Source organism: Prosopis cineraria, unplaced genomic scaffold (genome assembly GCF_029017545.1).
Source record: "Prosopis cineraria cultivar Desert tree isolate PC_DT_omini unplaced genomic scaffold, ASM2901754v1 PC13, whole genome shotgun sequence".
Taxonomy (NCBI): Eukaryota; Viridiplantae; Streptophyta; class Magnoliopsida; order Fabales; family Fabaceae; genus Prosopis; species Prosopis cineraria.
Genome location: NW_026555344.1, coordinates 33,695,618 through 33,721,495, shown reverse-complemented (window position 1 = coordinate 33,721,495; position 25,878 = coordinate 33,695,618). Strand labels below are relative to the sequence as shown.

The 25,878-nt window shown below is 30.5% G+C and overlaps 1 protein-coding gene and 2 long non-coding RNA genes across 3 annotated transcripts; 1 reads left to right on the top strand and 2 right to left on the bottom strand.

The window, feature by feature from the left end:
- Positions 1–221: 221 nt before the first annotated feature.
- On the bottom strand, positions 222–1,257 carry LOC129291872 (uncharacterized). Its single transcript, XR_008588783.1, has 2 exons — positions 485–1,257; positions 222–397 (listed from the first exon to the last, which is right to left on the bottom strand). It is a non-coding gene; the product is annotated as an uncharacterized LOC129291872 (long non-coding RNA).
- Positions 1,258–7,009: 5,752 nt separating this feature from the next.
- LOC129290040 (pyruvate dehydrogenase E1 component subunit beta-3, chloroplastic-like) lies at positions 7,010–11,277 on the bottom strand. The gene is given in 7 exon segments (XM_054926757.1): positions 7,010–7,780; positions 7,782–8,337; positions 10,665–10,708; positions 10,840–10,854; positions 10,856–10,937; positions 11,004–11,063; positions 11,147–11,277. Coding segments are annotated over 7 exon segments (1,305 nt in total). The 3' UTR covers positions 7,010–7,363.
- Positions 11,278–23,246: 11,969 nt separating this feature from the next.
- Positions 23,247–25,411, top strand: LOC129291858 (uncharacterized). The gene is made up of 2 exons (XR_008588781.1): positions 23,247–23,404; positions 24,457–25,411. It is a non-coding gene; the product is annotated as an uncharacterized LOC129291858 (long non-coding RNA).
- Positions 25,412–25,878: the final 467 nt, after the last annotated feature.

Genomic DNA, 25,878 nt, shown 5'->3' with positions numbered 1-25,878 from the left:
ATAAATTTTTTTTTCTATCCTCTAAAAAGGATTAAAATTTTAATAATTTTTCTAGCATTTAATAAAAACAAGAAGATAAGGATGAACATTAAAAACAATAACTTATAAATAAGATTAAAATTAATCTTCTTCTCTTACTTATAAATAAGACAAAAAAGTATACCATTCCACACCATTCCATTGAAAAAAAAAAAAAAAAAAAAAAAACAAAAGAAATCCCAAACATAACTATAAATGAGAATGAAAATCCACAACAGAGTAATAATTGCCATAAAATTTTGGAGAAATGTATATAGCATAACACAATGATTACCTGATAAAAACAATGATATCTTGTATGCCAAAGATATTAAAAAAAAAAAAAACGATGGTATACTCGACCCGTCCAACGCTGGTGCTGTGTAACCCAAGAAGATGTAACATATGTTAGCAAATTTCAAGAAAAAAATTATTCACAAGGAATGCAATGAATCTTTATACGTACTGATCTTTATCCTGCACTCGCGTTTGTTAGCGTCATAAGTTTCTAAGCAATTGCGCCCTAAAGATTCACAGAGACGAGGAGAACAAATTCCATTGGACCAGGAGATCTCAAATCCATGGGAAAGCGGCCTGTGAACATCAGTATAGGAATAGTTGTTTTTGTGCAAGAAGGAAACTCAATACCTCTTCGTTTGTGATTGTCGCGACCATTTTGATTTGGCACTGATCTGTCAAATTGCCCACTCCAAAGTCTCCAAGAATCGCATAAGCATAGCCTCTGGATCTGGATCTGGATCCCCAGTGACGCAGGGATTCGTGCCCACGAACTTAGGATGATCGTTTTCCCTCGCTGATCTCTCAACTGGATCGCTACAATCCAAGTAAATAATGTGCTCAAACTTGTTACCGGCATCGTACAGTGTTATTCCGTCCATAAGGATAACGAATACGGCTGAAATTGCAGAGATATAGGAATGGCGAGGGAGGGAGGAGCAATGGCCGTCGCGAATGGCAGGATCACCGAGCCGGATGATTCTATTGTGGTGGTCGATTGTCAGAAACACGGTATGTCCCGGAAACAAATGAAATGAAGCAGAGTGGTACTATTTTCGCAAACTAATTGGTATCTCCGATCGCGCGCACTCCGGCGCATCATCTGGAAGTCGAAATGGGTCGCTTATGTTTGTGATATTGCCGCACTGAGAAGGAGCACAAGCAAGACCGCTCACTTGATGCTGCAGCACAAGCACAGGAAGCAACGCTAAAGTTAAACACCACCTCCTAGTTTCCATATCAATGGTGAGAAGCGCCACAATTTTTTAGTGTGGATTTGATTTTTATTTTGTTAAAAATTATTTGATAAAAATTTATTAATAAAAATTAATTATTATAATAAATATATATTTAAATATATTTTTTAAAAGTCAATTTGATAAATTAAAAGTTGTTTGGATGAATAAAAATTTTAATTTTTAAAAATGTATTTAATATACTTTTTAATATGTAATGACTAAAAAAGAAATTGATTTATGATAATTTATAATTTATATTATATAAATATAATATATTAAAAATATTTAAAAAAATATGAAACAAATTTAAAAAACATAAAATTTAAAATGTTAAATAATAAGAATAAAAAAAATAAAAAATTTAATTTTGACAAAAAATTATGTGATAAATAGTTAAACATTCTTAATATTGAATAGTTACATGATTAACAGTTTTGATCTATAATATACAATCTGATCTCTAATAGAATACCGAACTTTATTCATTTTGTTAGAAGCTATGCTTGAAATTGCACTTGAAATTGTTGATGAAAATATATACTTGTCATTATCATTGTCATTGTTAACCATATTTTCATGTGAGCAAAAGCGAACCGAAACTAAAAATCGAATCGAATTTTGTTCTGTTTGATTTGGTGTATTTAATTTTTCGGTTCAACTCTTTTTTTTTATTTTAAATATTCGGTTGATCAGTTCGATTTGATTAGTATAAAATTTAAAATTGAATAGACTGAACCGACTGAATTACATATAATTTATTAATTTATAAATTATATTTAATTTATAAATTATTTTATTTTATTTTTGTTTTTTATTTTAATAAAGATAAAAAATAATAATATCACTTAAAACCCTATTTCGATCAGTCACTCTCATCAGTAGGTGTTGTGACTGAATTATGAGGCCATTTATTTGATCATCGGTGTTTATTTGTGGTTGTTTATTTGATTATTCATGCCTTTATAATATGAGTTTTATGTCATATGGGTGTAATTAGAATGGGCTTATATTGAAAAAATGAATAGAAAAAGGCTCAATTTTGTAATGTGTTTTGTTTTAATATTTAAAAAATAGGCTCAACTTTAATAACCCAATATGAAATCAAAAAATCAAATTAACCGACCGAACCGAATTATCAAATTTCGGTTTGGTCTTTGATCATTCAATCGGTTTGTTCAATTTAATTCGTTTTTCATTTTCATTGTTATTCGATCGATCGATTTTGCATTATTTTAAGACCAGACCGAACTGAACTGACCGATGCTCACCCCTACTCAAAACGTTTAAAGTCAGAATCAGTTGTAGATTTTTTCTAATAAAATTATGTATTGTCATTGTTACACTAAACTATACAAACTTACATTAAAATAGATAGCTAGGCATGTGTCGTAAGATTGTGAATATGTTTTTCCAAACCTCGAAAGTACTTTCAATCGTGGTCCTTAAACTTGAATGATGATAATTGAAAAACTTCATTATTATTGTAAATAGGAAACTAAGGTACTTCTTCTGCAATCATCAAAAATAAGAAGTATGTTTTAAAGCCATCCATTGTGCAATAATGATGAAATTTGGGAAGGTATTATATGGCTAAAAGGGAAATTAAGAAGGCAGTGAGTGAATCTCGTTCTAAAGTATTTGAAGAATTTTATAATAGTCTTGGAATTAAAGGATTTGTGAACAAAAAATTTATAAGATTGCTAAGAGTAAGAAAAGAAAATCAAGAGATTTAGAACAAGTGTATAAAAGGATGAAGAGGAAATGTTTTGTTTACAAATAGTGATATTAAAGACAAATAGGAGACATGCTTTTCTATGATGGCGGGGGTTCGTCAATTAACTGGAAGATTTAATAACTCTTGAAAGAGAGAAAAATTTATCATTTTATTGAAGGATACGAGTTTCGGAAGTAAGGAAGCTCTTAAAAAAAATGGCAAATGCAAAGCAACAATGGACTTAATTGTATCCCTATTATTGAATTAGAAATGTTTGGATGAAAAAGGGGTACGATGGTTAACTAAGTTATTTAATAAGATTTTATAATCCAAGAGAATGCCTGATGATTGAAAAAGAAGTATCTTAGTTCTTAGTTACAAAAATAAAGGAGATATTCAAAATTGTGCTAACTATAGAGAGATTAACTTATGAGTCATATAATGAAATTATGGAAAAGAGTGATTGAGCATAGGTTGAGATTAGAAACTGATATTTTTGAGAATCAATTCGGCTTCATGTTAGGTAGGGCAACTACATAAGCAATTTATCTACTAAGGGGATTAATGAAAAAGTATCAATGCAAAAGTAAAGATCTACATATGGTTTTCATTTATTTGAAAAAAAAAGCTTATTATGTGTATCGATAGAAAGTATTTTAGAAGGCATTGGAAAAGAAGGATGTCTAGGTTGCCTATATTCGAGCTACACCACGACATGTATGAGGGGGCAACACTAGTATAAGAATATCTGGCGGCGAAACAAAAGACTTTCCCTATAAAACTTAGACTGCATCAGGGATCATCTTTAAATCCCTTATTTGTCTAATTTAGTCTTAATGTTTTGACTAAGCATATTCAAGAGAAAATCCTTAAATGCATGCGATTTTCATGCATGATATAGTTTTATTATGGAGACAAGAGAAGTGAATAATTGTAAACTTGAATTATAGAGGAGGACATTGGAGTCAAAATGTTTCTTCTTGAGTAGGAGTAAAACAAAATATCTACATTGTAATTTGATTAAATGTCAGTGGATAGTAATTTGAAAGTAAAATTGGGTGATTAAATCATATCTCAAGTGAAAAAGTTTAGATATTTAAGAGTGCTTGTTCAACATAATGGGAAAATTGATGAAGATTTGCATATAGGATACAAGCTAGGTTGTTTAATTGGAGAAAGACTAAAATAGTTATCTACGATTATAAGTACCTAAAAACTTAAAGGAAAGTTTTATCAAATTGCTATAAGAGCAACAATATTATGATAGTGAATGTTGGGATTTTTAACAAGACAGCAAGAGTATAAAGTTGGAGTAGTAGAAATGAAAATGTTGAGATAGATGTATAGATATATACATAAAGATAAATTCAAATGAGGCACATCTAAGAAAAAGTGGGTGTCGTATCTATTGAAAGAAAATGATAGAAAATTATTTAAGATGATTTGGGAAAATACAAAGAAGACCATAGGAGGCACCCTAGATGAGAGTGGAATAGATAATTTTGAGTCCTGTCAAGAAGAGTAGAGGAAGGCCAAAAAGAATACTTTTGAAAGTTATTGAGCGAGACCTTTTAATTAACCAACATTTATAAAAGCTTAATAAATGATAGAGCACAATGGCATCATATTAATCCTTGCAACCGACTTTACCTAATGGGATAAGGCTTGTTATTGTTGTTGTTGGATCTCATAAAAACTTAGTTAACCACCACACTCTTTCTTCACTTAACCTTTTTACGTTTCAATAGAGATACAATGAAGTCCACTGGCTTATCGTTTTTCATTTTTAAGAGCTTTCTTTACCTCATTATTGCATATCCTTCAATGGAATCCCACAATTTTTTTTTCACGAGTTACTAAATCCTCCAAGTTATAGACAAACTCTCTTTATCATTGAACAATTTGAAAAAGTAAGTCTCTCATCTATCTTTAATACCACTATTGTGACCAAAACTCTTTCCTCTTCATCCTTTACGCACTTAACCTATTCCAAATCTCTTGAACATCTTTCCTTATTCTTAGCAATCTTATAATTTTTTTGTTTTCCATCCTTTGTTCCAAGACTATTGTAACTCTTCAAATATTTTAGACTGAGCTTCACTTATAGCTTTCTTAGTTTCTTTCTTAGTCATACAATACCTTTCCCAATTTCATCATTATTGTCTAAATGGATGGCTTGAAAACAATCCTTCTTAAATTTGACTTTTCTTTGTACACTATCATTATACCATCAAGACTTTTTATCTCTCCAATCAAACCTTTGATTCTCCTCAAACTTCTTAAGCAACCTTCCATATCTTCTTAGCTATATCTTTTATAAAATACTAGCACTTTCCTCGGACTTTCAAATTCCTTTGGCCAAAAGATTTCGCTTAAAAAATTCTTGCTTCTCATCTTTTAGGTGTCACCACCTAATCCTCGGAGTCACCACTTATTGACATTTTTTATTTTTACTCATAATACGCACATCAAGAACAAAGACCCTGTGTTGTATCGTTACAACAGCATCCCTAGGAATCAACTTACAATTTTTACAGAATCTTCTATCAATGTTCCTTACTAGAAGAAAATCAATCTATGACCTTAAAGATTCACTTTTATAAGTGATGAGATGCTCATCCCTCTTCTTGAAATAAGTGTTAGCAACCTTGAAATCATAAACCAAAGAATTAAGAATAGATTGTACTTTATTGTTTAGCTCCCCAAAAACTAAGGCCAACATGCACCCTTGCATATGATGACCTTTCTCCCTCCTAACTTGACCATCAAAGTCTCCTCCAATAAAAAATCTTTTCACTTTATGGTATACATTGAATCAACCCCTTCAAGTCTTTCCAAAAACAATTCCTTAAGACTACCTTTTGCCTCGGTTTGAGGTGCAAAGTGCTAATAATATTAACAGTCTCCCATCCAACAATCATTTTTAAAGAAATAATTTTGTCTCCAATTTTATTAATTTCTATCACATTCATCTTCCATTCCTTATCAACAATGATACCCACCCTATTATGTGTGTTTACTTTCTCTTTATATCAAAGTTGAAACCTTGAATATTCTTAACCTTTTCACTGGGCCATTTAGTTTCATGCAAGCACAAGATATCAATTTTTCTATGAATCATAATTTCTATCACCTTCATAAATTTACAATTCAAAGCCCCACATTTCAAGTGTCAAATTTGATCTTACTTACATGAATTAACTTCTTAACTAAACTCATTCAGAATAACACAATAGCCCTTGCTCATTCAACAATACATTTGGATATTAATACAATAGCTTTAACTCACTCATCATTACACTCGAGCCATATAACGAGTTACTTATGGGCAATGATCTAGCATTATCACAAATGGTTTGTTGTCCATATTCATGTGAAATTCAAAAATTTTACGTTGGTTATTAAAGATGTAATACAACTTTCCTCCTTTACCTTACCAGAATCAGGACTGGCTATAAACATAGCGAAAATTATGATTGATTAAAGCAAAGGACAGAGAGAGAGAAAGTGAGAAGATGAACTCACAGTAGCAGGTGCGGCTGATGAGGAGGTAAGTCGTTTCTGTTGACGACGGTGGCTGTTGCGAACCAGGAGATAGCGATGGCAAAGAGCACAAACGAAAAGAGAAGGAGAGAGAGAAGCTGTGAATACTAGAGAACGTGCGGGATGATAAAATATGGTGAGGGTAGTTCCAGAAGGGGGGGGGGCCAAAATCTATCCAATTTGAAGAGAAAGTTTTGAGGTAAAAATACATGGAGCCCACACCATTTTTTATCCCCCACTTTTCCTTCTTTTTCCCATTTTCACAGCAGCAGATGTATATTTTTCACAGCATTAATGTCAGAAAAAACGAAGTCAGTTGGGGGAAAAAAAAAATAGTAGTCAACAAAACTTGTTAGCTGGAGCAGTTTCGACTATTGAGACACAGTGGGGATCACTTTCGTGCATTTAGCATTTTCAGAACTTTGATACCCAAAAAAAAAAAAAAAAAAACAGAGAGAGAGAGAGAGATACCGCCCTATTAAATAATTTACTGTGCAATCCCCATACTTGCGTAAATCTTTGAATTGAATGCAAAAGCACTCAAATACACGCAGTACCATATACATAGGCGCATTTGCAAATAAATAACAAGGATTAAAGGCAACCACAAAATATTGTGCTTACCAAAGTTCTTACAAACTATATATCAGTGATGCAGAAGAACTAAATGAAACTCCCATAATAAACTAAAATCATAATGAGTTCCCCCCCCCCCCCAAAAAAAAAAAAGAACAAAGGAAAAAGAAAGGAAAAATATAATGAAAGTTCTAGCTTAGTCAACAAGAAAAGCTTTACCAGAACCACACCCTAATTGCTCATATAATTGAAGCAATTACTCGCAGAGCTTCTCAACTGCCGTCACAATCTGTGCAGGTTGAACTACAGTCCATTCCTCCAATGTCCCAGCATATGGGGTTGGCACATCCTGAGAGGATAAACATACAACAGGAGCATCCAAATAATCATGGAAATTTTCGTTGATGGCAGCTGTCAAACTAGAACCAATTCCACCTGTCCTCATGCATTCTTCAACAATTAGCACATGGTGCGTCTTCTTGATTGAATTCCCAATTCTGTAGAGATCAAATGGTTTCAAAGACCTGATATCAATTACTTCAGGGTCATACCCCTTGTTCACCAATGTCTTGGCAGCCTGCATTACATGATACCTCATCCTGGAATAGGTCAATATGGTTACATGCTCTCCAGGCCTAACCATCTCAGCTTCTTCAAGCGACAATACATACTCTTTCATCTGGAATTCTCTCCTTGAGGTTATAAAGCAGGACATGCTCAAATAGTATCACAGGATTCTCACTACGAATTGCAGCTTTCATCAAGCCCTTGGCATTGTAAGGGGTTGAGCAAGCCACCATCTGTATTCCAGGGATTGACTGAAAATATGACTCCAGTCTCTGGGAGTGTTCTGCCCCTAATTGCCGCCCAACTCCACCAGGTCCACGGATAACAATTGGTATTTTAAACTGACCTCCAGAAGTGTAATGGAGCATGCCGCAATTGTTGGAGATCTGGTTAAATGCGAGAAGCAGAAATCCCATGTTCATGCCCTCAACAACTGGCCTCAGACCAGTCATGGCAGCCCCAATACCCATCCCAGTGAAGGAGTTCTCAGCAATAGGGGTGTCCAGAACCCTGAGGTCACCAAACTTTTTGGCCAGATCTTTAGTCACCTTGTAAGATCCTCCATAGTGACCTACATCTTCACCCATGACGCATACAGTGGGATCCCTTTCCATTTCTTCTTCCAAACCTTCACGTAAGGCCTCAAAAAGGAGAAGTTCATGTCTGAAATCAAATATGCATCTGGTTAATGGCAGAAATAGGCCCTACCTCCAGAACTAGTGGGCACTGTAAACTAGGAGAAAACTTAAAACATAGTTCCAAGGTTTAAGCAACATCAACCATTCACGTCTACATTATAGATCATGCCTTAAGAATGTCCCAAAGGTTTTGATCCCACATCATTGCCCCACATTTATTCAAATATTGAATTTGTTGCAGCAATCCATCAGACCAGTGAGGAACATAAAAAATTATGAAGTTGTTAGTTTGCTTAAGAATTAATTATTAATTAGTAGCAATTACTACTTGTGTCTTCATGCCACTATCATAGCACAACTTTCCCAAGATCAGATACATAGACAAATATTATAATAAAATATGGCAGTGGATGGCACTTGATTGCTATTTTTTTTTTTTTTTTCATTTTAACTTCCAAAAGACTTTAAACTTTTATGCAGCATGTATATACACAGAATAAAGAAGAACAAGACATAGTAGAAACCTGAATTAAAAGGCCAGACAACTGGACTAAAATGAAACTGAGATTTTTCTATTACATATGTTTTCCTGCAAATGTGCTTTTCTATCGCCAAGATAGTTTAAATGATAATGATAAGGATAACAAAAATAAGCAATCATATTTGGATTTTGGTCCTTGTTAAAATTAGCCAATTAAAAATATTGCATGCATGTGGAACAATCCAGGCATGCCAGAACAAGTACTGAGCCTGATGTTCTCACAAGGCATTTGCACAAAATAGTCCTTATTTGTTGTGATATTTTATTTTCTAACAAAGTAGGCTATTGGTTGAACAGAAAGACTTCAACATGCAAAGACATTAATCCCTGCTTGTTTATTTTCCCTTGTTCTAGAAAGAAGATTTTCCTGACCAAAAGATACCAAAGGAAGGACAATTATATTACGTATGAGACTGTGAATTCATGTAAATGCATTTTTAAGTGCACTAGCATCCACCACGCTGTGCCTTTTGCCTGGAACATAATTGTAAGCCCCCCATCTTTAGAGCCCAAATCAGGCATCAAGAAAAGATGGCATTTATTCAAAATGCATCACTCTTAAGTAACAGAGTAAACCCCCCCAGCGTACCATCACCAAGCATGTAATGTGCTGTCTGGTATGGAATACTTGAGGCTAGACATATACAGAAACGAGAACAGTTGTATCCCAACAAATAGATCCAATAAGTCAATGATACTTAAGTGCATCTTATTCAAAATTAATTATATGTCATACAGATTCTGTGATGCTACTCATTTCAGAACAAGAATCTTCACATCTCTGGGGTATATACCCTCTATCATCACTCCTGCCATGTTATTATCATCACCATTCAAATTTTCACTCTCCCACATATGATAATTTATTGCGCTCGGAGAATGCCATTACTGGGGCTTCTGTGCTGAGCTTAGCTGTGATACAGAGACTAAAAATTTGAATAGGTACTTCAGGATTGGCAATAACATTTCTTGTTAGAATTGTATAAGGCGCGTTTATATATGAAGGTTTGTACAGCCTGTTCTTCATAGCTATGCCTTTTTGTTTCTGCAAGCTTGTATTGTTGCTTGTAATAAAAACAGATTAAATATATTCTTTGGTTCCTTAACAAACAAACAAAAAGTGTGAATTAAAAAAAAAAAATCAAATTGGTTTATACCAGAACTATTTCATACTTTTAGGTATCATTTCCAAGCAGACAGAAATGCTGCCAGAAGCTCAAGTTCCTTTAAAGTTTAAACAATATATTTCAAGTGTTCAATATTACAACAACAACAAAAAACCTTATCCCACTAAGTGAGGTTAATTATATGGATTGTATGATTTTATTATACTCCAAGCGTTCAACTATTATCCAAAGTTATTTATATTCCAATTTCAATTGTAGAAGGAAAAAATGAAATGTAGAAGGATTGATAAGGTTGCTAGTTTCCCTCCTCCTTTGCTCTCCCACAAGGAAGTCTAAGTTGATTTGCACTTTTTACATTTATCATTTACGACGTTTTCTTTTTTCATCGATAATCCAAACATTCTAAGTGTTAAAACTATTTCTGATAACTTTTAGATGAAACGTTAGGGTGAAAACTGGAACAGTATCATCAATTTGAGTTACATTGGACTGCATTAAAAGGTCAATTTAGCACTAAAAGTACTATACAAACAAGAACATGGCTTCCATCTCAAAATTATATTACAAGATATCATCGAATAAAGATTAAGCAGGAACGAGAAAGACAGAGGAGAAGCCAGATATACAGAGAGAGACAGCCGTGGATGAGATGGAACAGTAAGTAGTTAAAGTTAGAAAACCTACCCAGGTTTCGATGAAGTAGAAGCCGCAGAACTATCTCCTTTAGTCTACAGAAAACCCACAAAAACTTAGGGACGCGAGGCTAGAATGAAAACCCATTCGCGTTGGTCCAATAACAGATTTGGAACGGTGGAGAAGAAAACCAAACTCGGAAAGTAATGGAAGAAAGATAACTTACTGCAACTGCTTTTGGTAATCAAGCGTTCAGCCTTACGAGCTCCGGCACTGAAGTTCAAACTCGCATCAGATCTGACTACAATATGCCAGCTTTCCTCCCTGAACCAGTAGTACGTTAAACCAAAGTGTAAGAATCAACGTTAGAGTCAATGACACGGTACATACCCAAAAGACAGACTATAACTAGAAATGACAGAAAAAGGAACAGCAATTGGAATCATAATCCTAGAATTCCAAACATTTATGGATCGCAGAAGGCACTATCTCTGTCACACTGCAAAAGTGAGTCCAGTAGAATCAATAACTACAAATCCACAAGGGCAATCCAGCAAAGCATAACGGGAGATAAAAATGAGATAGGAAGCGAACCCGAGAATTTCTTGGAGTCAAGTGAGTTTGAGGCAGAGAAAGCGGAAGCAACAGCCACAAGGGGCGCCATTAATGAATGAGGAAGGAAATCGAAGATTGAAAAAGACGGAAATGAGGAGAGAAAGCAGGGATGGGAATACTATAATACGAGAGAAATGAGAATAGGAGAGGAAGAGAATGGGCGGAGAAATTGAGGAGAGAATCGATATCGCCGATGCTCCCGAGCTATGGGTCTCTCTGGTCGACGCACGGTGTTTCTCGCATGAAAGCGAAAATGATATTTGTGGCATTGCGAGAAAATTTAATATTTTGATATTTATAAAATTTGGAAGAAGTATTTTTCCTTCAACGGACTTATTTAAAATTTATAAATAAACCCGTTTTATGAAATTCTTTGAAAGCAAACTTATTTACGTCTTAGTTTATATAGTAGATTTATTTATAAATAAATTTTATAAAATTATTTAAAAATTATAATTAAAAATTTTAATTTTGAGTGTAATTTGAATTAAAATTCAAAGATAATACTGTTCATAATTATTAAGTTTAACTTTTAAATATATAAAATTATAGTTGTAAAATATTAAAGTGATAGATATTAACTTATTTATCTGATAGTTGCATACAATAGTTGTACGTAGTTGAATAATTAGTGTTAAATTTTATTAATAGTGTATGATCTATTTAACTATTGAATATATGAAATTAATTATAGTTATTAAATATTGAAATAATAGTTGGTAAATTATTGATAAGGCTGTTATAATCAATTGTAATATTTAGTAAATTACTGATGAAATTATTGTAAACAATTACTAATGGTTTAACAATTGTATATGTATGGTTATATACAGTTGTAAAAGTTAGAGTAGTAATAGTTATAAATTATTAATAGAATAGTTATGAATTACTTGATTATATAATATATTTTTAATAGGAATATTATTTTATCTTTATATTTTAATTTTAAATTACACTCAAGTCTCAAGTTTTTAAATTTTGAGAGATTTATTTGTAAATAAGTTTGATCCACTAACCATAGCCAAATTATATTTTAGTGAGGGATTTTGTCTCTCGCCAATTCGTAGTTAAAAAAAGGCTTATTAAATTTAACAAGGAATCGTATTTCCCTCATTAATTAGCAAGAGATTCAATCCTCATTAATTTTAATGAGGAACTAAATCTCTCACTAACATCCTTCGCTAAATTATTTAAATTTTGATAATTTAGCGGGGGATTAGTCCGTTGTTAAATATTGCTTATATTTAAAAATAGTGATGTTATATCACCCACCCTGGGTTGCGTCAACTGTGACATATCACCACAATCTCGTTACACCCTATTACCAGCCACATGTGCAATGGACTCATGATATGTCATTATCCACCTTAACGTTATGTCACTTGCTCTTTATCATATCTATACATTCATTATGTTTATGTCAAAGTTTAAAACTTAAACCTTTAACCTCATACCTTAAAAGCCTTCTTATATTCTTTTTCTTGTCAATTAAATGAAAAAGCACCTGCACTTATATATAAAAATAAAATATATTTATTTAATTAAATAAGATATTCAAATAATATATTATAAAAATACACCATATACTACATATTAAATTTTATTTTCAATTATAATATGTATAAAATATTTATATTTTATTTAAATTTTTCTTTATATTATATTTTTAATAAATATTATTTTATTAATGAAAATCAACTTAAAATAAAGAAAATATTAAATAATTTTATTATGAATTTTTAGTTAATTTTTAAATTTAAATTTTTATTTTTAAATAAAAATAATTAATATATAATTAAAGTTATTATCAAAAGTTATTTTTTTAATAATTAGCTAGAGATAGAATCCCTCCCTAATTATCTTTTTTAGAGAGGGATATTAGTTCCTTGCTATTTTTTTTTGTGCTAATTTCTTATTTTAGAAAGAACAATTTGTAGTCCCTCATTATTTTTCTCACTATTACTCATATTTTAGAGAAGTATTAGTAGTCCATTGCTTATTTTCTTCGTTTTAATTGTCTTATTTTAGGGATGGATTGATAGTCCGTCTCGCTTTTCTTTACTTAATTCTTTTATTTAAAGAGAGATAACAGTTTCTCGCTATTTTACTTTAATTTTAAATCAAGTTATGAAATCAACTCCCTTACTAATTTCCTCACTAATTTGATATTTTAGAGAGGAATAGATGATCCCTCACTAAATTTTTTCACTAATTTTCATTTTTTTAGTAGTAATATACATAATTTTCCCTACAAATAAGGATTTAATAATATCATGTTTCTTAATATATTTCATAAAATATCTTATTTCTATGATCATTATTGATATTTCTTATGATTTTATTTTTTAATCATTTTCAAAAAATCTAAAAGTAATATTTTAACTTAGTAATATATAAAAATAATAGATAAATTTTTTAACGATATAATTTTATTAAAAATTATTACAGTCTAACGTATCTTAAATGAAAAATAATTATATTTTTTATTAATTAAAATTTTGTTCATTTTTTATAAAATATTTTCAAAAGAATTTTAATTTTGAAAAAAAAAAAATCAACTATTATTATTCAATATATACTCCTTCTGTTTTTATCTATAAAATATTTTTTAATTTTTTTCTTTTAAATAAAAGAGATTGTTACAAAGTTGTTAAACTCTCGAGTTGACTCTCCAAATTTAACATTTTTATATTTCTAGCTTACAAAATCATGTCAAATCACTCATAAGCTCAAACTAAATATACACTCGGTTAAACTTGCAAGTTTATATTCAAGTTTACTATTTTTATGTTTCTAACTTATAAAATCATACTAGCTAATTCATAAACTCGAATTATACATAAACTTAGTTAAAACTTGTTAAGCTTATCGAATTTTATTTTTTTGTGGGAGTTATGGTCCAATTAGTGAAAAATATTCCATAAAAAAACAACAATTTCAGTTTCAGATTTGATTTTGCACATAATATGGTTACATGTTTATGGAACAAGAGCTAGCTCACCTTGCATTATGATCACAAACAATTTGTGATATAAGGAAAAAATATTTGCAAATTGATTTTGTGATGGATTAGTATACTTTTCTATTTGCCACAATGTCTAGGTTGGACTTAGCATGAAAAATTTTCATTACAAATTCTGTCACATGAATTTTATATTTTTGTTATAGTGTCTCGGACAAACATTTTTGATAATAGAATTTGATTTGACTAGCTAGAAAACATAAGATCAAAATATGGTTGAAATGTTCTAGACTAGGTTGGACTTAAAACTCCCTTGATTGCATTAAATCTACATGTACAAAACACGTGCACAACCACACACATCACAAACCACGGCTTTCAAACCTTAGGACGATCTTCTCAGGGGCGGCCAAAAGAAACCCTAGTACTTAGGTCTCATCACCCTACACACACACACACACACAAACACACACAGACACACACACATATTCGTAGACCCCTTTAGATCCAAAAGCTATACAAAAGCGGCCGCCATCGGGCTTTATTTGAAGCAGAAGGTTTTTCTTTGGTTGCTGTTAACGATTTAGACATGTTATCGATGGAAGTTTCAGGTCAAGAAGATGATGATGGTGATGAAGCTCTGAGAAAAGGATTCACGCCTGCCTTTATAAATCAGATCAATGGAATACTAAATGAAGGTATATGTGGAATTTGACCATCATTCATGTAATCTTCTAGATCTTGTGTGTGTGTGTGTGATTATCATTTGGTGCTATCGATCATAAGCTAAAAAAATTATATCGCGAATCAATGAATTATTTCGGAAAAGAATAACAAATTTACAATTGCTGAGTTTCATTGACATTAGTTAAGGATTTTAGGGGTAATTAAAAATTAGGATTTTATGTTCAAGATTTAGGATTAGAGTGTCATAATTTTTTTCCACCTTTAATTATTTGACAAATCTTAACTTGCACATTCCATTTGATAGAAGTTCTCCCCCACCCCCCAAAAAAATATATTGAAAGAAATTATTTGATAGATGATGATAATAATTATGTTCTTGCCCATCCGTAAGCGAATTCGTAGGTCCAAAGATGAATAATAGTGCTTGAAACTTCAACTAAACAAATTAGTGGAAGAAATAAAATTGAGGTGCTAAAATTTATTCTATCTAATTTGATTTAAATAAAATTGTTCAATCTGCTCATTCAACATGGTATAATGCTACAAAAATGGGCTAGGTAAACATTTTTTAAAGGAAAAAATATAATAGTAAATCCCCTACTGTGATTATATTTTGTTTTTAGTCTCTATATATAGTTTTATTTAGTTATTTCCAGTTTCTTTAATTTGATCAGTTTATAACATAAATTCCTTGTATGAATTTTTCTCTTTTGTATACGTACATGTAATGGATTGGCTTTCCCAGACACAAGAATGTCAAGTGTATCAAACACAGAATCAAAACCATTCTTGTGAGATGGAAAACCTCAATCTCCAAGGTGAACATAGTCGAAGAAACGAAGATCTAGCACAGAGCATTAGAGAAATGATTTCTGTAAGTAAAATAATATGATTTATCTTCTATTAATGTTCTGACGAGTGAAATTTCATGTGTGCATCTTTTCATATGAAATGTGCAGAAATCAGTTAAAGACCTCATAGCTGATAGTTGAGGAAAGAAAAAAGAGAATTGTTCTACCAATAATTTTTCGAGACTGAAGTCATGAGAAATATTCAGAAACGCAGCAGAAGAAGAAGGATAAAGAATGATGATTGTGGTGCTGAAAATATCCAAGACATGACATCGTGGTACTGAAGTGCCTCGATCAGCTTACTAAAAATCTATAACTAAGGTAAAGTATATATACATGTATGTCTACTTGTCGTCCAGAACAAATATATACTAAGATTCATGCATGCTTTATTATTTTGTAAAAAGTTATTATTTCCCACCTATTATTTGTCATTTTTAAATTTTATTCAGACATTGGCATTATTTTTGGGACAGATATCGCTGAAAGAAAGTTAAATTATTATTTAATTGAAATAAGAAGAAACAAGTTGTAAAGAACAAGCATTGGGTAAAAACTTAGATTCTGACGAAACTTTACTTGATGGCCTGTATTAGAGTTCTGCATTAATCACAAACTAATTAAGATTCACAACCTTATTTTAGTATATGTTAATCTTTATGGCCACATATTTATATAGTTGTAAATTAACTTTCTAATCACTCAGTGTGGGACTATTGTACATTTAATATGATAACCTGCTAGAAATGATTCGTGACATGAGAGAAAGTTGAATTAAATTTAATTAGATGTAACATTTGATTTAGTTTGAGTTCATTATACACGTACCGAAACAATTTGTTTAATTTTATTTTATATGTTTAATCAAACAGTTGAGTTATTGATATTTACATCTCAACAGTGGAACATTCATCAAGACTGAATTGGTTGCAGCTAATAAGTAGCTCCTGACTGAATTGTTTGCTATTAAGATATGAGTTGACTTTGCTAGTATATATACAAATCTTTCTTGTATGTTATATATAACAGTTTTATTTTATTTCTGTCAAAAGTAGCTTTACAATACCAAAGTAGACTTTGTTTTTGGCTCCATATTATTAATCTTTAAAACTCTAATTTGCAGGTTTAAAATATTACCTTTAAAGAGGTTTCACTCGAAGGATTTCACGAGAATTATTTGGATGCCACATTTTATGACATGGTCAAGTCAGACCTTGTAATTGGTTGAGGATCTCAACAAGTTAGTGAAAAAATTGGCTTCAAGCTGAATCTTGACCTTTTACCAATGCTTTTCAAGTATACTCTTACTTGTGAGGTTTCCTAATTTCAAAAGACTTTACTCGGCCTCCTATTGGTCAAAATTTTTTGTGGGTAATTCTTTTCATGAAACTGACTTCTCTAAAAAACATTAATGTTACATGCACAAAGTCTAAGAAGAAAAACCTATCTCAAAAGATTAATTGCCTGTTAGGATGAAGAGCTCCTTGCACTTATAAATTACTTCACTTATAAGGCTCATAATGTAGGACTCATGACATAGTGTTTCAAGATTAATTCATTATTCTTGTGAATTTCAAGTGCAAGTATATGTTATGATACGGTCATGTTAATTGTTAAATGGATTAATAAATTTAATCACTATGTAGAACATATACCATGAACAAAAAGGCTCAGGCTACAATTAAGTCCTTGTCACTATTTTTTTGTTTATTATTTTTCCAGAAGGCGTCGAAATATGCTGGAGTTAATTTCTTAGTTTGAGACAAGAAGATGACGCATATTACATGATATACTCAAAATTACGATAAAAATTCAAAAGCTAAAGGAGTCCATCAATGTGTACGTGTTTCTGCTGGCTTTTGAAGAAAACTTTTTCATTTTTAATGCTTTGATTTAGTTTAATAATGACATAGAATTAGACATTAATTAGTATTATTGTTCGTTACACTTATTTTTAGAGAGAAACTGAAGTAAAGCTTAAGAGCTAATAAAATCAGTTATTTGCAAAGAATTTGTTTAGTGATGGATTTGAGGGGGATCATAACAGCAGGGTTGCTTGCCTCCCATGTTACAAATTTAATTTGTTGATGACTTTTATTTGGAAAAAAATAATAAAACTACTTTTGGCCCTTCGCGAGTTAAGTTCTGGATCCATCACTAAATGTGTGTGGTGAAGTTTCTTACCCCAAGTTTTGACACACAAGGATGATACACACAAGTTTTGACAATTATACTATGTATTCGTCCTAATTTATAAGATATTTTAAAATAAAATTACGCATATTAATAAAACTTATTAAATATATTTTTTTTAAAAATAAAATATGAACTTTAAAAAATATTATTTATTTAATTCTTCATTTCGAATGAATCTCTCTCTCTCTCAAAGAGAGAGAGAGTTGGTCGAGAAAGGTAATATTGTAAAAGTATTGTTAATACAACTTTATTTTTATTAAAATATCTTATCATTTAGGATGTTGAATTTTTTTCAAAAATGTCTTATAAATTTAGATGAGGGGAGTGTTTTCAAAAGACAAAGAAGAGAAAATAATATCAATGGAGGTTGGGTTGTGATGAACTTCAGTTTGAAATCTTATTAAAAGAAGTGCTCACCTTTAATGCTCAACTGTGTCTGAAACAGGATCACACGTGTGATCAATTAAAAAAAAAAATAGAGATAGAGAGACAGGGAGATGAGGAAATAATCCTATGAAAGCTCAAGAGGGATAGTGCTCATTATCTGCATAGAACGTAACATTTTGGAGTTGCCACCTTGGGTTTAATTTTATTCATGATTTTGGCAAGTTACATCATCCAATTATTTCATTGAAAAAATTAAATATTACAATGTTATATAAGTTATTTTCATTTTCAATTTTCTTGTATGATAAAGAGCGATTAAACTAATTTTGAAATTAGGATGGAATACACTTATACACAGCCAAGAGATGGTCCAATTTTGGTGCTCTACTTTTTGGTTCGGAAATTGGAATCCTGCTTAATTAATTACGAATATTTTACTCCAACATATTTTACCTAATTTGATAATATATTTGTAATTTTTCAATACTTTAGCCCTAATATCATTAGTTCTATTAAAACAAATTTCTTACATTAAACTTTTGAATGTTGATAAAATATTATCAAATGTTGATATATTAAATAATTTTTTAAAATAATTATGATTGGGGGAAAAGGTATTAGTTGAATTTGGAAAATTGAATAAAAATATGTCATAAAATTAAGGAACTAAACTAGAACCTTATACTAGTTTTGTCTCAATTTATAAAATACTTTTATAATCATGAATATCAACAAAAGCTCATTAAATTCAATTTATAATTTTATTTTTGTAAACTAAAAATATAAAATTTTTAAAAATGCCTTTCATTTAATATTCATTTGTGAAAGAATATTAAAGAGAGAATATATGGGATGAGTAATATTAAAAAATATCATTAATAAAACTTTAATTTTATCTAAATGTCTTATATTTTGGGGCCATTAAATCTTGTCCAAATTTAAAATTTATTATAATTTAGGATAGAGGGAGTATAAAAATGATGTTGGCCCCATTGTACTTGAAATTTTAAAATATTTGAATTTAATAGTAAGAGTGATGTGTCATAATTAATATTATTGGTTGATTAGCATAGATCTTGCATTACATAAAATCACAGTTCTGATGGCTTAATTCCTCTAAAAGACCATTATCTTCATACGTTATTTTCTTAAAAAAGTTCATTTTCTACAAATTGTTTTTGGTAAAAGAAAATTTATGTGAGTCAAGTCTTTGGAGCTCACAAATCATTTTTTCCAATTAATTTGCGAATCATGTTCTTTTCCTGAATTTTTTTTCAACTTTTTCCGTCCTAACCCAGTACAGTATAACTTCACTCACGCTTCCCCTTAATCCCTTCACTCACGCTTCCCTAGTCCCCTATACACGTATTAATTACCTTAACCTGAATTCAAAAGACCATTATCTTCATACGTTATTTTCTTAAAAAAGTTCATTTTCTACAAATTGTTTTTGGTAAAAGAAAATTTATGTGAGTCAAGTCTTTGGAGCTCACAAATCATTTTTTCCAATTAATTTGCTAATCATGTTCTTTTCCTGAATTTTTTTTTCAACTTTTTCCGTCCTAACCCAGTACAGTATAACTTCACTCACGCTTCCCCTTAATCCCTTCACTCACACTTCCCTAGTCCCCTATACACGTATTAATTACCTTAACCTGAATTCAAAATATACTTTTAGATAACATCATAGAGTACATACTAATAAAATTTATTAAATATACTTTACAACATTATTTTTTTTAAAAAAATGTAATTAAACTTTCAAAAATGCTTTAGTTTAATACTATATTTGTGAAAAAATATTAAAGGAAGAGAATATATAAGAATGGTAATATTGATAAAATATTATTATTGAACACTACTAGAAAAATATAAATTAGAAAGAAAATTTAGCAAAGGATCATCTATTCCTCTCTAAAATATCAAATTAGCGAGGAAATTAGTTATGGATGTTGATTTTATAGCTCAATTGAAAATTAGCAAGGAAAATATCTAGAAACTGTCAATCCCTCTGTAAAATAAGATAATTAGTGAAAAAAATAGTGATGAACTATTAATCTCTCTCTAAAATAAGATGATTAGTAAGAAAAATAGTGAGGAACTGCCAATCTCTTTGTAAAATAAGATAGTTAGTGAGAGATTTGATAAAGGATTTTATCCCTAGCTAATTAAATTAGTGAGGGATTTGGTGAAGGATTTTATCCCTAGCTAATTATTGCAAAAGATTTTGACTTTGACTTTTAATTATATATTTAATTATTTTTATTTAAAAATAAAATTTAATTTAAAAATTAACTAAATATTCATAATAAAATTATTTAATCTTTAATATTTTCTTTATTTTAAGTTCATTTTTATTAATAAAATAATATTTTATTAAAAATATAATATAAATAATTATTTAAATAAAATACAAATATTTTTAACATTAAAAATTGAAAATAAAATTTAATGTGTGTGTGTGTGTGTATTTTTATAATGTATTATTTGATATATTTGTATAGTTAAATAATATATATTTAATTTTTCATATAATGACTACAGGTACTTTTCAATTCAACTAGTAAAAAAAGAGAGCATAAGGCTTGAAAGGTAAGAGATAAAGTGTTTAAGTCTTGGCTTTAGCATAAATGTAATGAATATGCGACATGGCAAAGAGCAATTGATATGATGCGAGGTGAAAAATAACATGTCATAAGTTATCATACATCTGGCGGGTGATGAGACACAAAATGGTACACGATATGGCAGTTAATGAGGCACAAAGTTGTTGGTAACATGTTACAAGTTGATGCATACATGGTAGGTGATGTGAGATTACCATTTTTAAATATATGTATATTTAACAAGGGACTAATCTCTTGCTAAAGATTATCAAGAGATGTGGCCCTCACTAGAAATTAGTGAGGAAAATATAATCACTCGTTAAATTTAGCAAGTCATTTTTTAGCTATGAATTTAACGAGAGACAAAGTCCCTCATTAAAATACAATTAGCGAGGAAAAATGGCTTTTAATGAGGGATTTGTCCATCATTAAATTTCATTTTTTTAGTAGTGAAAACCTTATTTTTGTTAAAGTGTCATATATTTTAAAACATTGAATCTTTTCCAAATGTGTTTTATAAATTGTGACTGAGGAAGTATATTACAATAAAATTTTATATGGACCTGGTGCATCACGTTATCCATTATCTACCTAATAAAATTACACTAATTCAATCAAATAAAATTTTATGTGTCATTATTTTTAATGATTTTATTTCTATAATATAATGCCTATTTAATTTTTTGCCTTCTCTCTCTACTATCATTAATGTTAGAATTAATTTATAGTTAATGCCATATGAGACATTTTATTTGATGAATCCTAGATGACGTGATGCATTGGGTTCGTGCAAGAATTTCTTGTATATTAATAGGCCTTAGTGTGTGTGCGTGTGTGTGTGTTTTTTTTTTGGTGGAAAAAGTTAAGGTAAGTTGGGTCCTAGAGGCTTATTAAAGCCAAAGCATACACCTAGGCTCAAACAGTTGTTACAGAAAAGTAGCAGGATTTGGACCTATGACTTTGTTGGTTGTGGGTTGTTTATGGGTTCTATAGATGCTAAGGGTTGTGGAGGACTAGTTTAGGATACCAAAAGGAATATCATTGAAGCTTTCATACTCTGGTGAAAGGAGGGTGATAGTCTAATAGGAGAACTATGGTCATGCTATATAGGGCTTAAGAGAGCTTGGGATATCAAATGCAAGCATGTCAAACTTCATAGTGACTATTGCGAAGCATTATCTCTATTAAAAGCTACTAATTATGAACTTCATGAGGATCAAGAGATTATTATAGAGATTCAACAATTACTTCAAAGAATTTGATAGGTTCATTTGATTTGCATCAGAAGGAAGTTTAACACTGAAGTTGATTTTTTAGCTGAACGTGCCTTATCGCTCCCTTAGGAACTTCACATAGTGGCTGGTGACTCTATTCCTTTGATCATGGAGAATTCTTAGTTTTCTTTTGTTGTTTTTTATTTTTGCTTTTTTATCTTGTATCCATAAAAAAAAAAGACCAACCTTTCCTGGCTATTGGGCCTTAGTGTTAATTACATAAGTTTTGTTGGTTTTTTTATTTTTCTAGCAAAATTATATAATTTTTATTTTTTTTTTTTCTATATTTTAATTTCTCATCTTTACTGCATTTTTAATTTATTATATTTTATTTTTATTTGAAATTAATTATATATATATTTCAATTATTTTTTTATTTTTTTCTTTGACAATAGTTAATATATAATTAAAATATTTCAATTTAATCGCAATCAATTCATTCAAGCTATAATTTTGACCACAATTTGACTATATGTTAGTGTCTTAATTAGTTCAATAACTAGTTTAGTTTTTAATACCTAGTCCCAACTACTTCCTTTGGTCTTTATTGTAATCCTTCTAGAAGGAATTTTTTATTTTTAATATAAGGCACTTGATGTTGTATTGATTAAGTTTTCTCAATATTATCCTATCTAAATTCATTAATAATGAGAGAGAATGTAATGCAGATTTAATTTGAAATTTTTTCATTTAAATAAGAGTAAAATTGGAAATTTATTATATTTTTAGCAAAGTTAATGACTTAACCACCTCTTTTTAATTTTAATAAAATAATTAGAGGTATCTTATAATATAGAGACCGAAGGGAGTACATGCATATAATACATTAGAAAGCAAATTGAGGCAAACAATACAATGGTTATAATATTAGATGGAATGCAAGGCTGAGATTTGCTGGATTGGATTATATGTAAAACTCTCAACTGCATTGAATTTGAACCTATAAGCACGAAACACGTGTATGCACATTAAATAACCACAATTTTCAAACCCTATGTCTCGTCGTCCTATATATACCACATTATCTTTCAAAAGTTGTAGCCGTCAAATTTCATTTGAAGCGTAAGGCTTTCTTTTGCTTATAGTTGTACTAGCAATTTAGACATGTCATTCATAGAGATTTTGGTTCAAGACGACGATGACAAAGAAGCTCAAGAAAAGATGATGAATATGGGTTCATCAATAAATCAGATCACTGGCATACCAAATTAAGGTATTTGGAATTCATTATCATGCATGCATTTTGTTCATATAATCTTTCAAATCTTGCATGCCCAAAGAATGAAATCAACCATTGTTTCGAGTTTTATTTACATTGGTTTAGGTTTTGATGGGTAAGAATTTAGGATTTTAAGTTGAAAGTAATAATTTTTTAATGTTTTTATCTTTTTGTCAAATTTTCTCTTAGATTGAATATTCCATTTCACACAATTTTCATTTTTGATAAAAGATAAAAAAATTAATAATTAATGTTTACACTATAAGAAAATAGAAAATTCGTGAAGAAACAAATCCATTTCAAATTTGTCACAGAAAATATTTCGATAGCAAATCTGTACTGCATCCATCGCAAATACCCCAAATTCATAGCAAATCCATCACAATGTTGTCTCAATTCCATTGCAAAACCATTACAAATTTCCTGTTTTTAGTAATATTAATGAGATATTGATTTTCTTGGTCATTTGCTTAAAAGTAAATTAAAAGTTATGTGGATATTTCTGGAAGAATTATCAATAGAATTTTATTTTCTAACTCTTATCATCTCTGCATCTCTCTAGTTAGATTTTTCATCAAGAATGCACATTTTTACTCACTAATAATTACTTTAATGAAGTGTTCCTGATTTATATTTGAATTAATATAATTTTCCAGCAGTCTAAGATAAGTCTGTTAATATGTCGATAATGAACCAAGCTACCTGATACAAGTTTATATGTGTATATATATGCTATTATCAGCATTGTTGCTTTCACACTTCATGTTTCTTTCCTTTTCTTTTTATAGTTGGCTTCAAAATTTTTGAGACATGAGATGGACGCTCATTCTATAGAATAGAACAGAACCAATGAAAACATATTCAATCTCCTCCTACTACTAATTGTTCCTTTAGGCTTGCTTAGCCTAGCTACTTGACACTATACATGTACGTTTGTGTTTATATATTAGGTTATGATAAATTTGATATTAGAGCTTTTGGTTTTCAAGGATTTTGTTCCTGCAAAAAATGGTAGTCTTTATAAGTAATTAATCGCTTTTTGTTAGCCAGGAAAAATTGAAGAAGTCACCGGAAAATATGGTTGCTGGATGAGGAGGACGAGGAGAGTTCAATTTTTTTGAGTCTCCACCGGACGACCTTGTCCTTTCCATCCTCACCAAACTCAACTCCACAGAGGAATGCCCCTTTGATTTCATTAGTGTTTTAAGCACATGTGTGTCTCCATGGATTTGAGAATTATTACAATACTTCATGGTTTGGCTCTCCAGTCTCAGGTCCTATCGAAAGCTTTTATATATGCAGAGACAAATGCCACTATTTGGAGCTGCCATGCTATATATACTTACTTATTAAGTCAGTACGTGGCACAACCCTACAGCCCCGAATGTTTCTTCAAGATTAACAATAATCAGTGTCATCATCGAAATTCACAGACTACTAATCATCACTAATTAATTTTAGCTTACCCCATATATAGGAGGACTGTGAGCAAGGACTTTTTCAACAAGCTGTGTTCTAATCTACAGCTTGTGGTGGATTGTTGATATGTCTCTAATATTAAGGTTCAGCAGACGAGAACCGCAGGAAGAGGAAGAAGCATTGATCAGAAGAAGAAACATGAAGCTCAGTACAAGGCAATAGGCCATGAGACCAGACTTGTTGCAGAAACTTTAAGAGTCATATTTAATCTGTATGTGTCTGATGATGATATGTTGATCATACATGTATAATCAATCAATGAGGGCATGTGGTTTTGGAAGACAGATCTCACACGTGAAGAAGCAACTATACATATGGAAGAGTACTGTTGGTCCTAGAGACATCCTGGAAGGGTAGTGTATTTGTAGTTCTTCTATCTTTTGAAGTATTTGATGTTGTGGTAGTGTATTTATACATGTTTTTCTAGACTACAAATGTTATTTGAGATAAGTTGCTAGGTTGGAAAATTACAATCACATTATATATAAACAAGGGTTAAATGGCAAACTCGCCTTTAGATTATACGGCTAAGAGTATTTGAATTCCTAAATTTATTTTCGATTTAATATTTTTCTCTAACTTTTGAAACGGTATAATATTTTGTTCCTGCACTTAATAACTGTTAATTTTGACTATCAATTAACTAAAAAATTATAGAAAAGTATTTCAAAAATTACAAAGAAGAACCAAGAATTTTTTTTTTATCTTTTTCTATAATCTCTTGAGCCCTTGTTTGTAACTTTATTCAGGTTTCTTCAATAATATGTAACATTGATTCATCATTTTTGAATTTTCCTTCGAGGACCATGGTCCTTTTGTCCAAATATTTGAGCCATATGGTCCTTTTGACCAATTTTTTTTTTTCAAATTATTTTTTCTTCCTTGAAATTGTTTGACCCCAAGTAACACTAACCCGAGATGAAAAGTTCAAGGGAACTTGATTTATGTTCGAATTTAGTTCGTATTTCATCATTCCTACTATTGTCAAG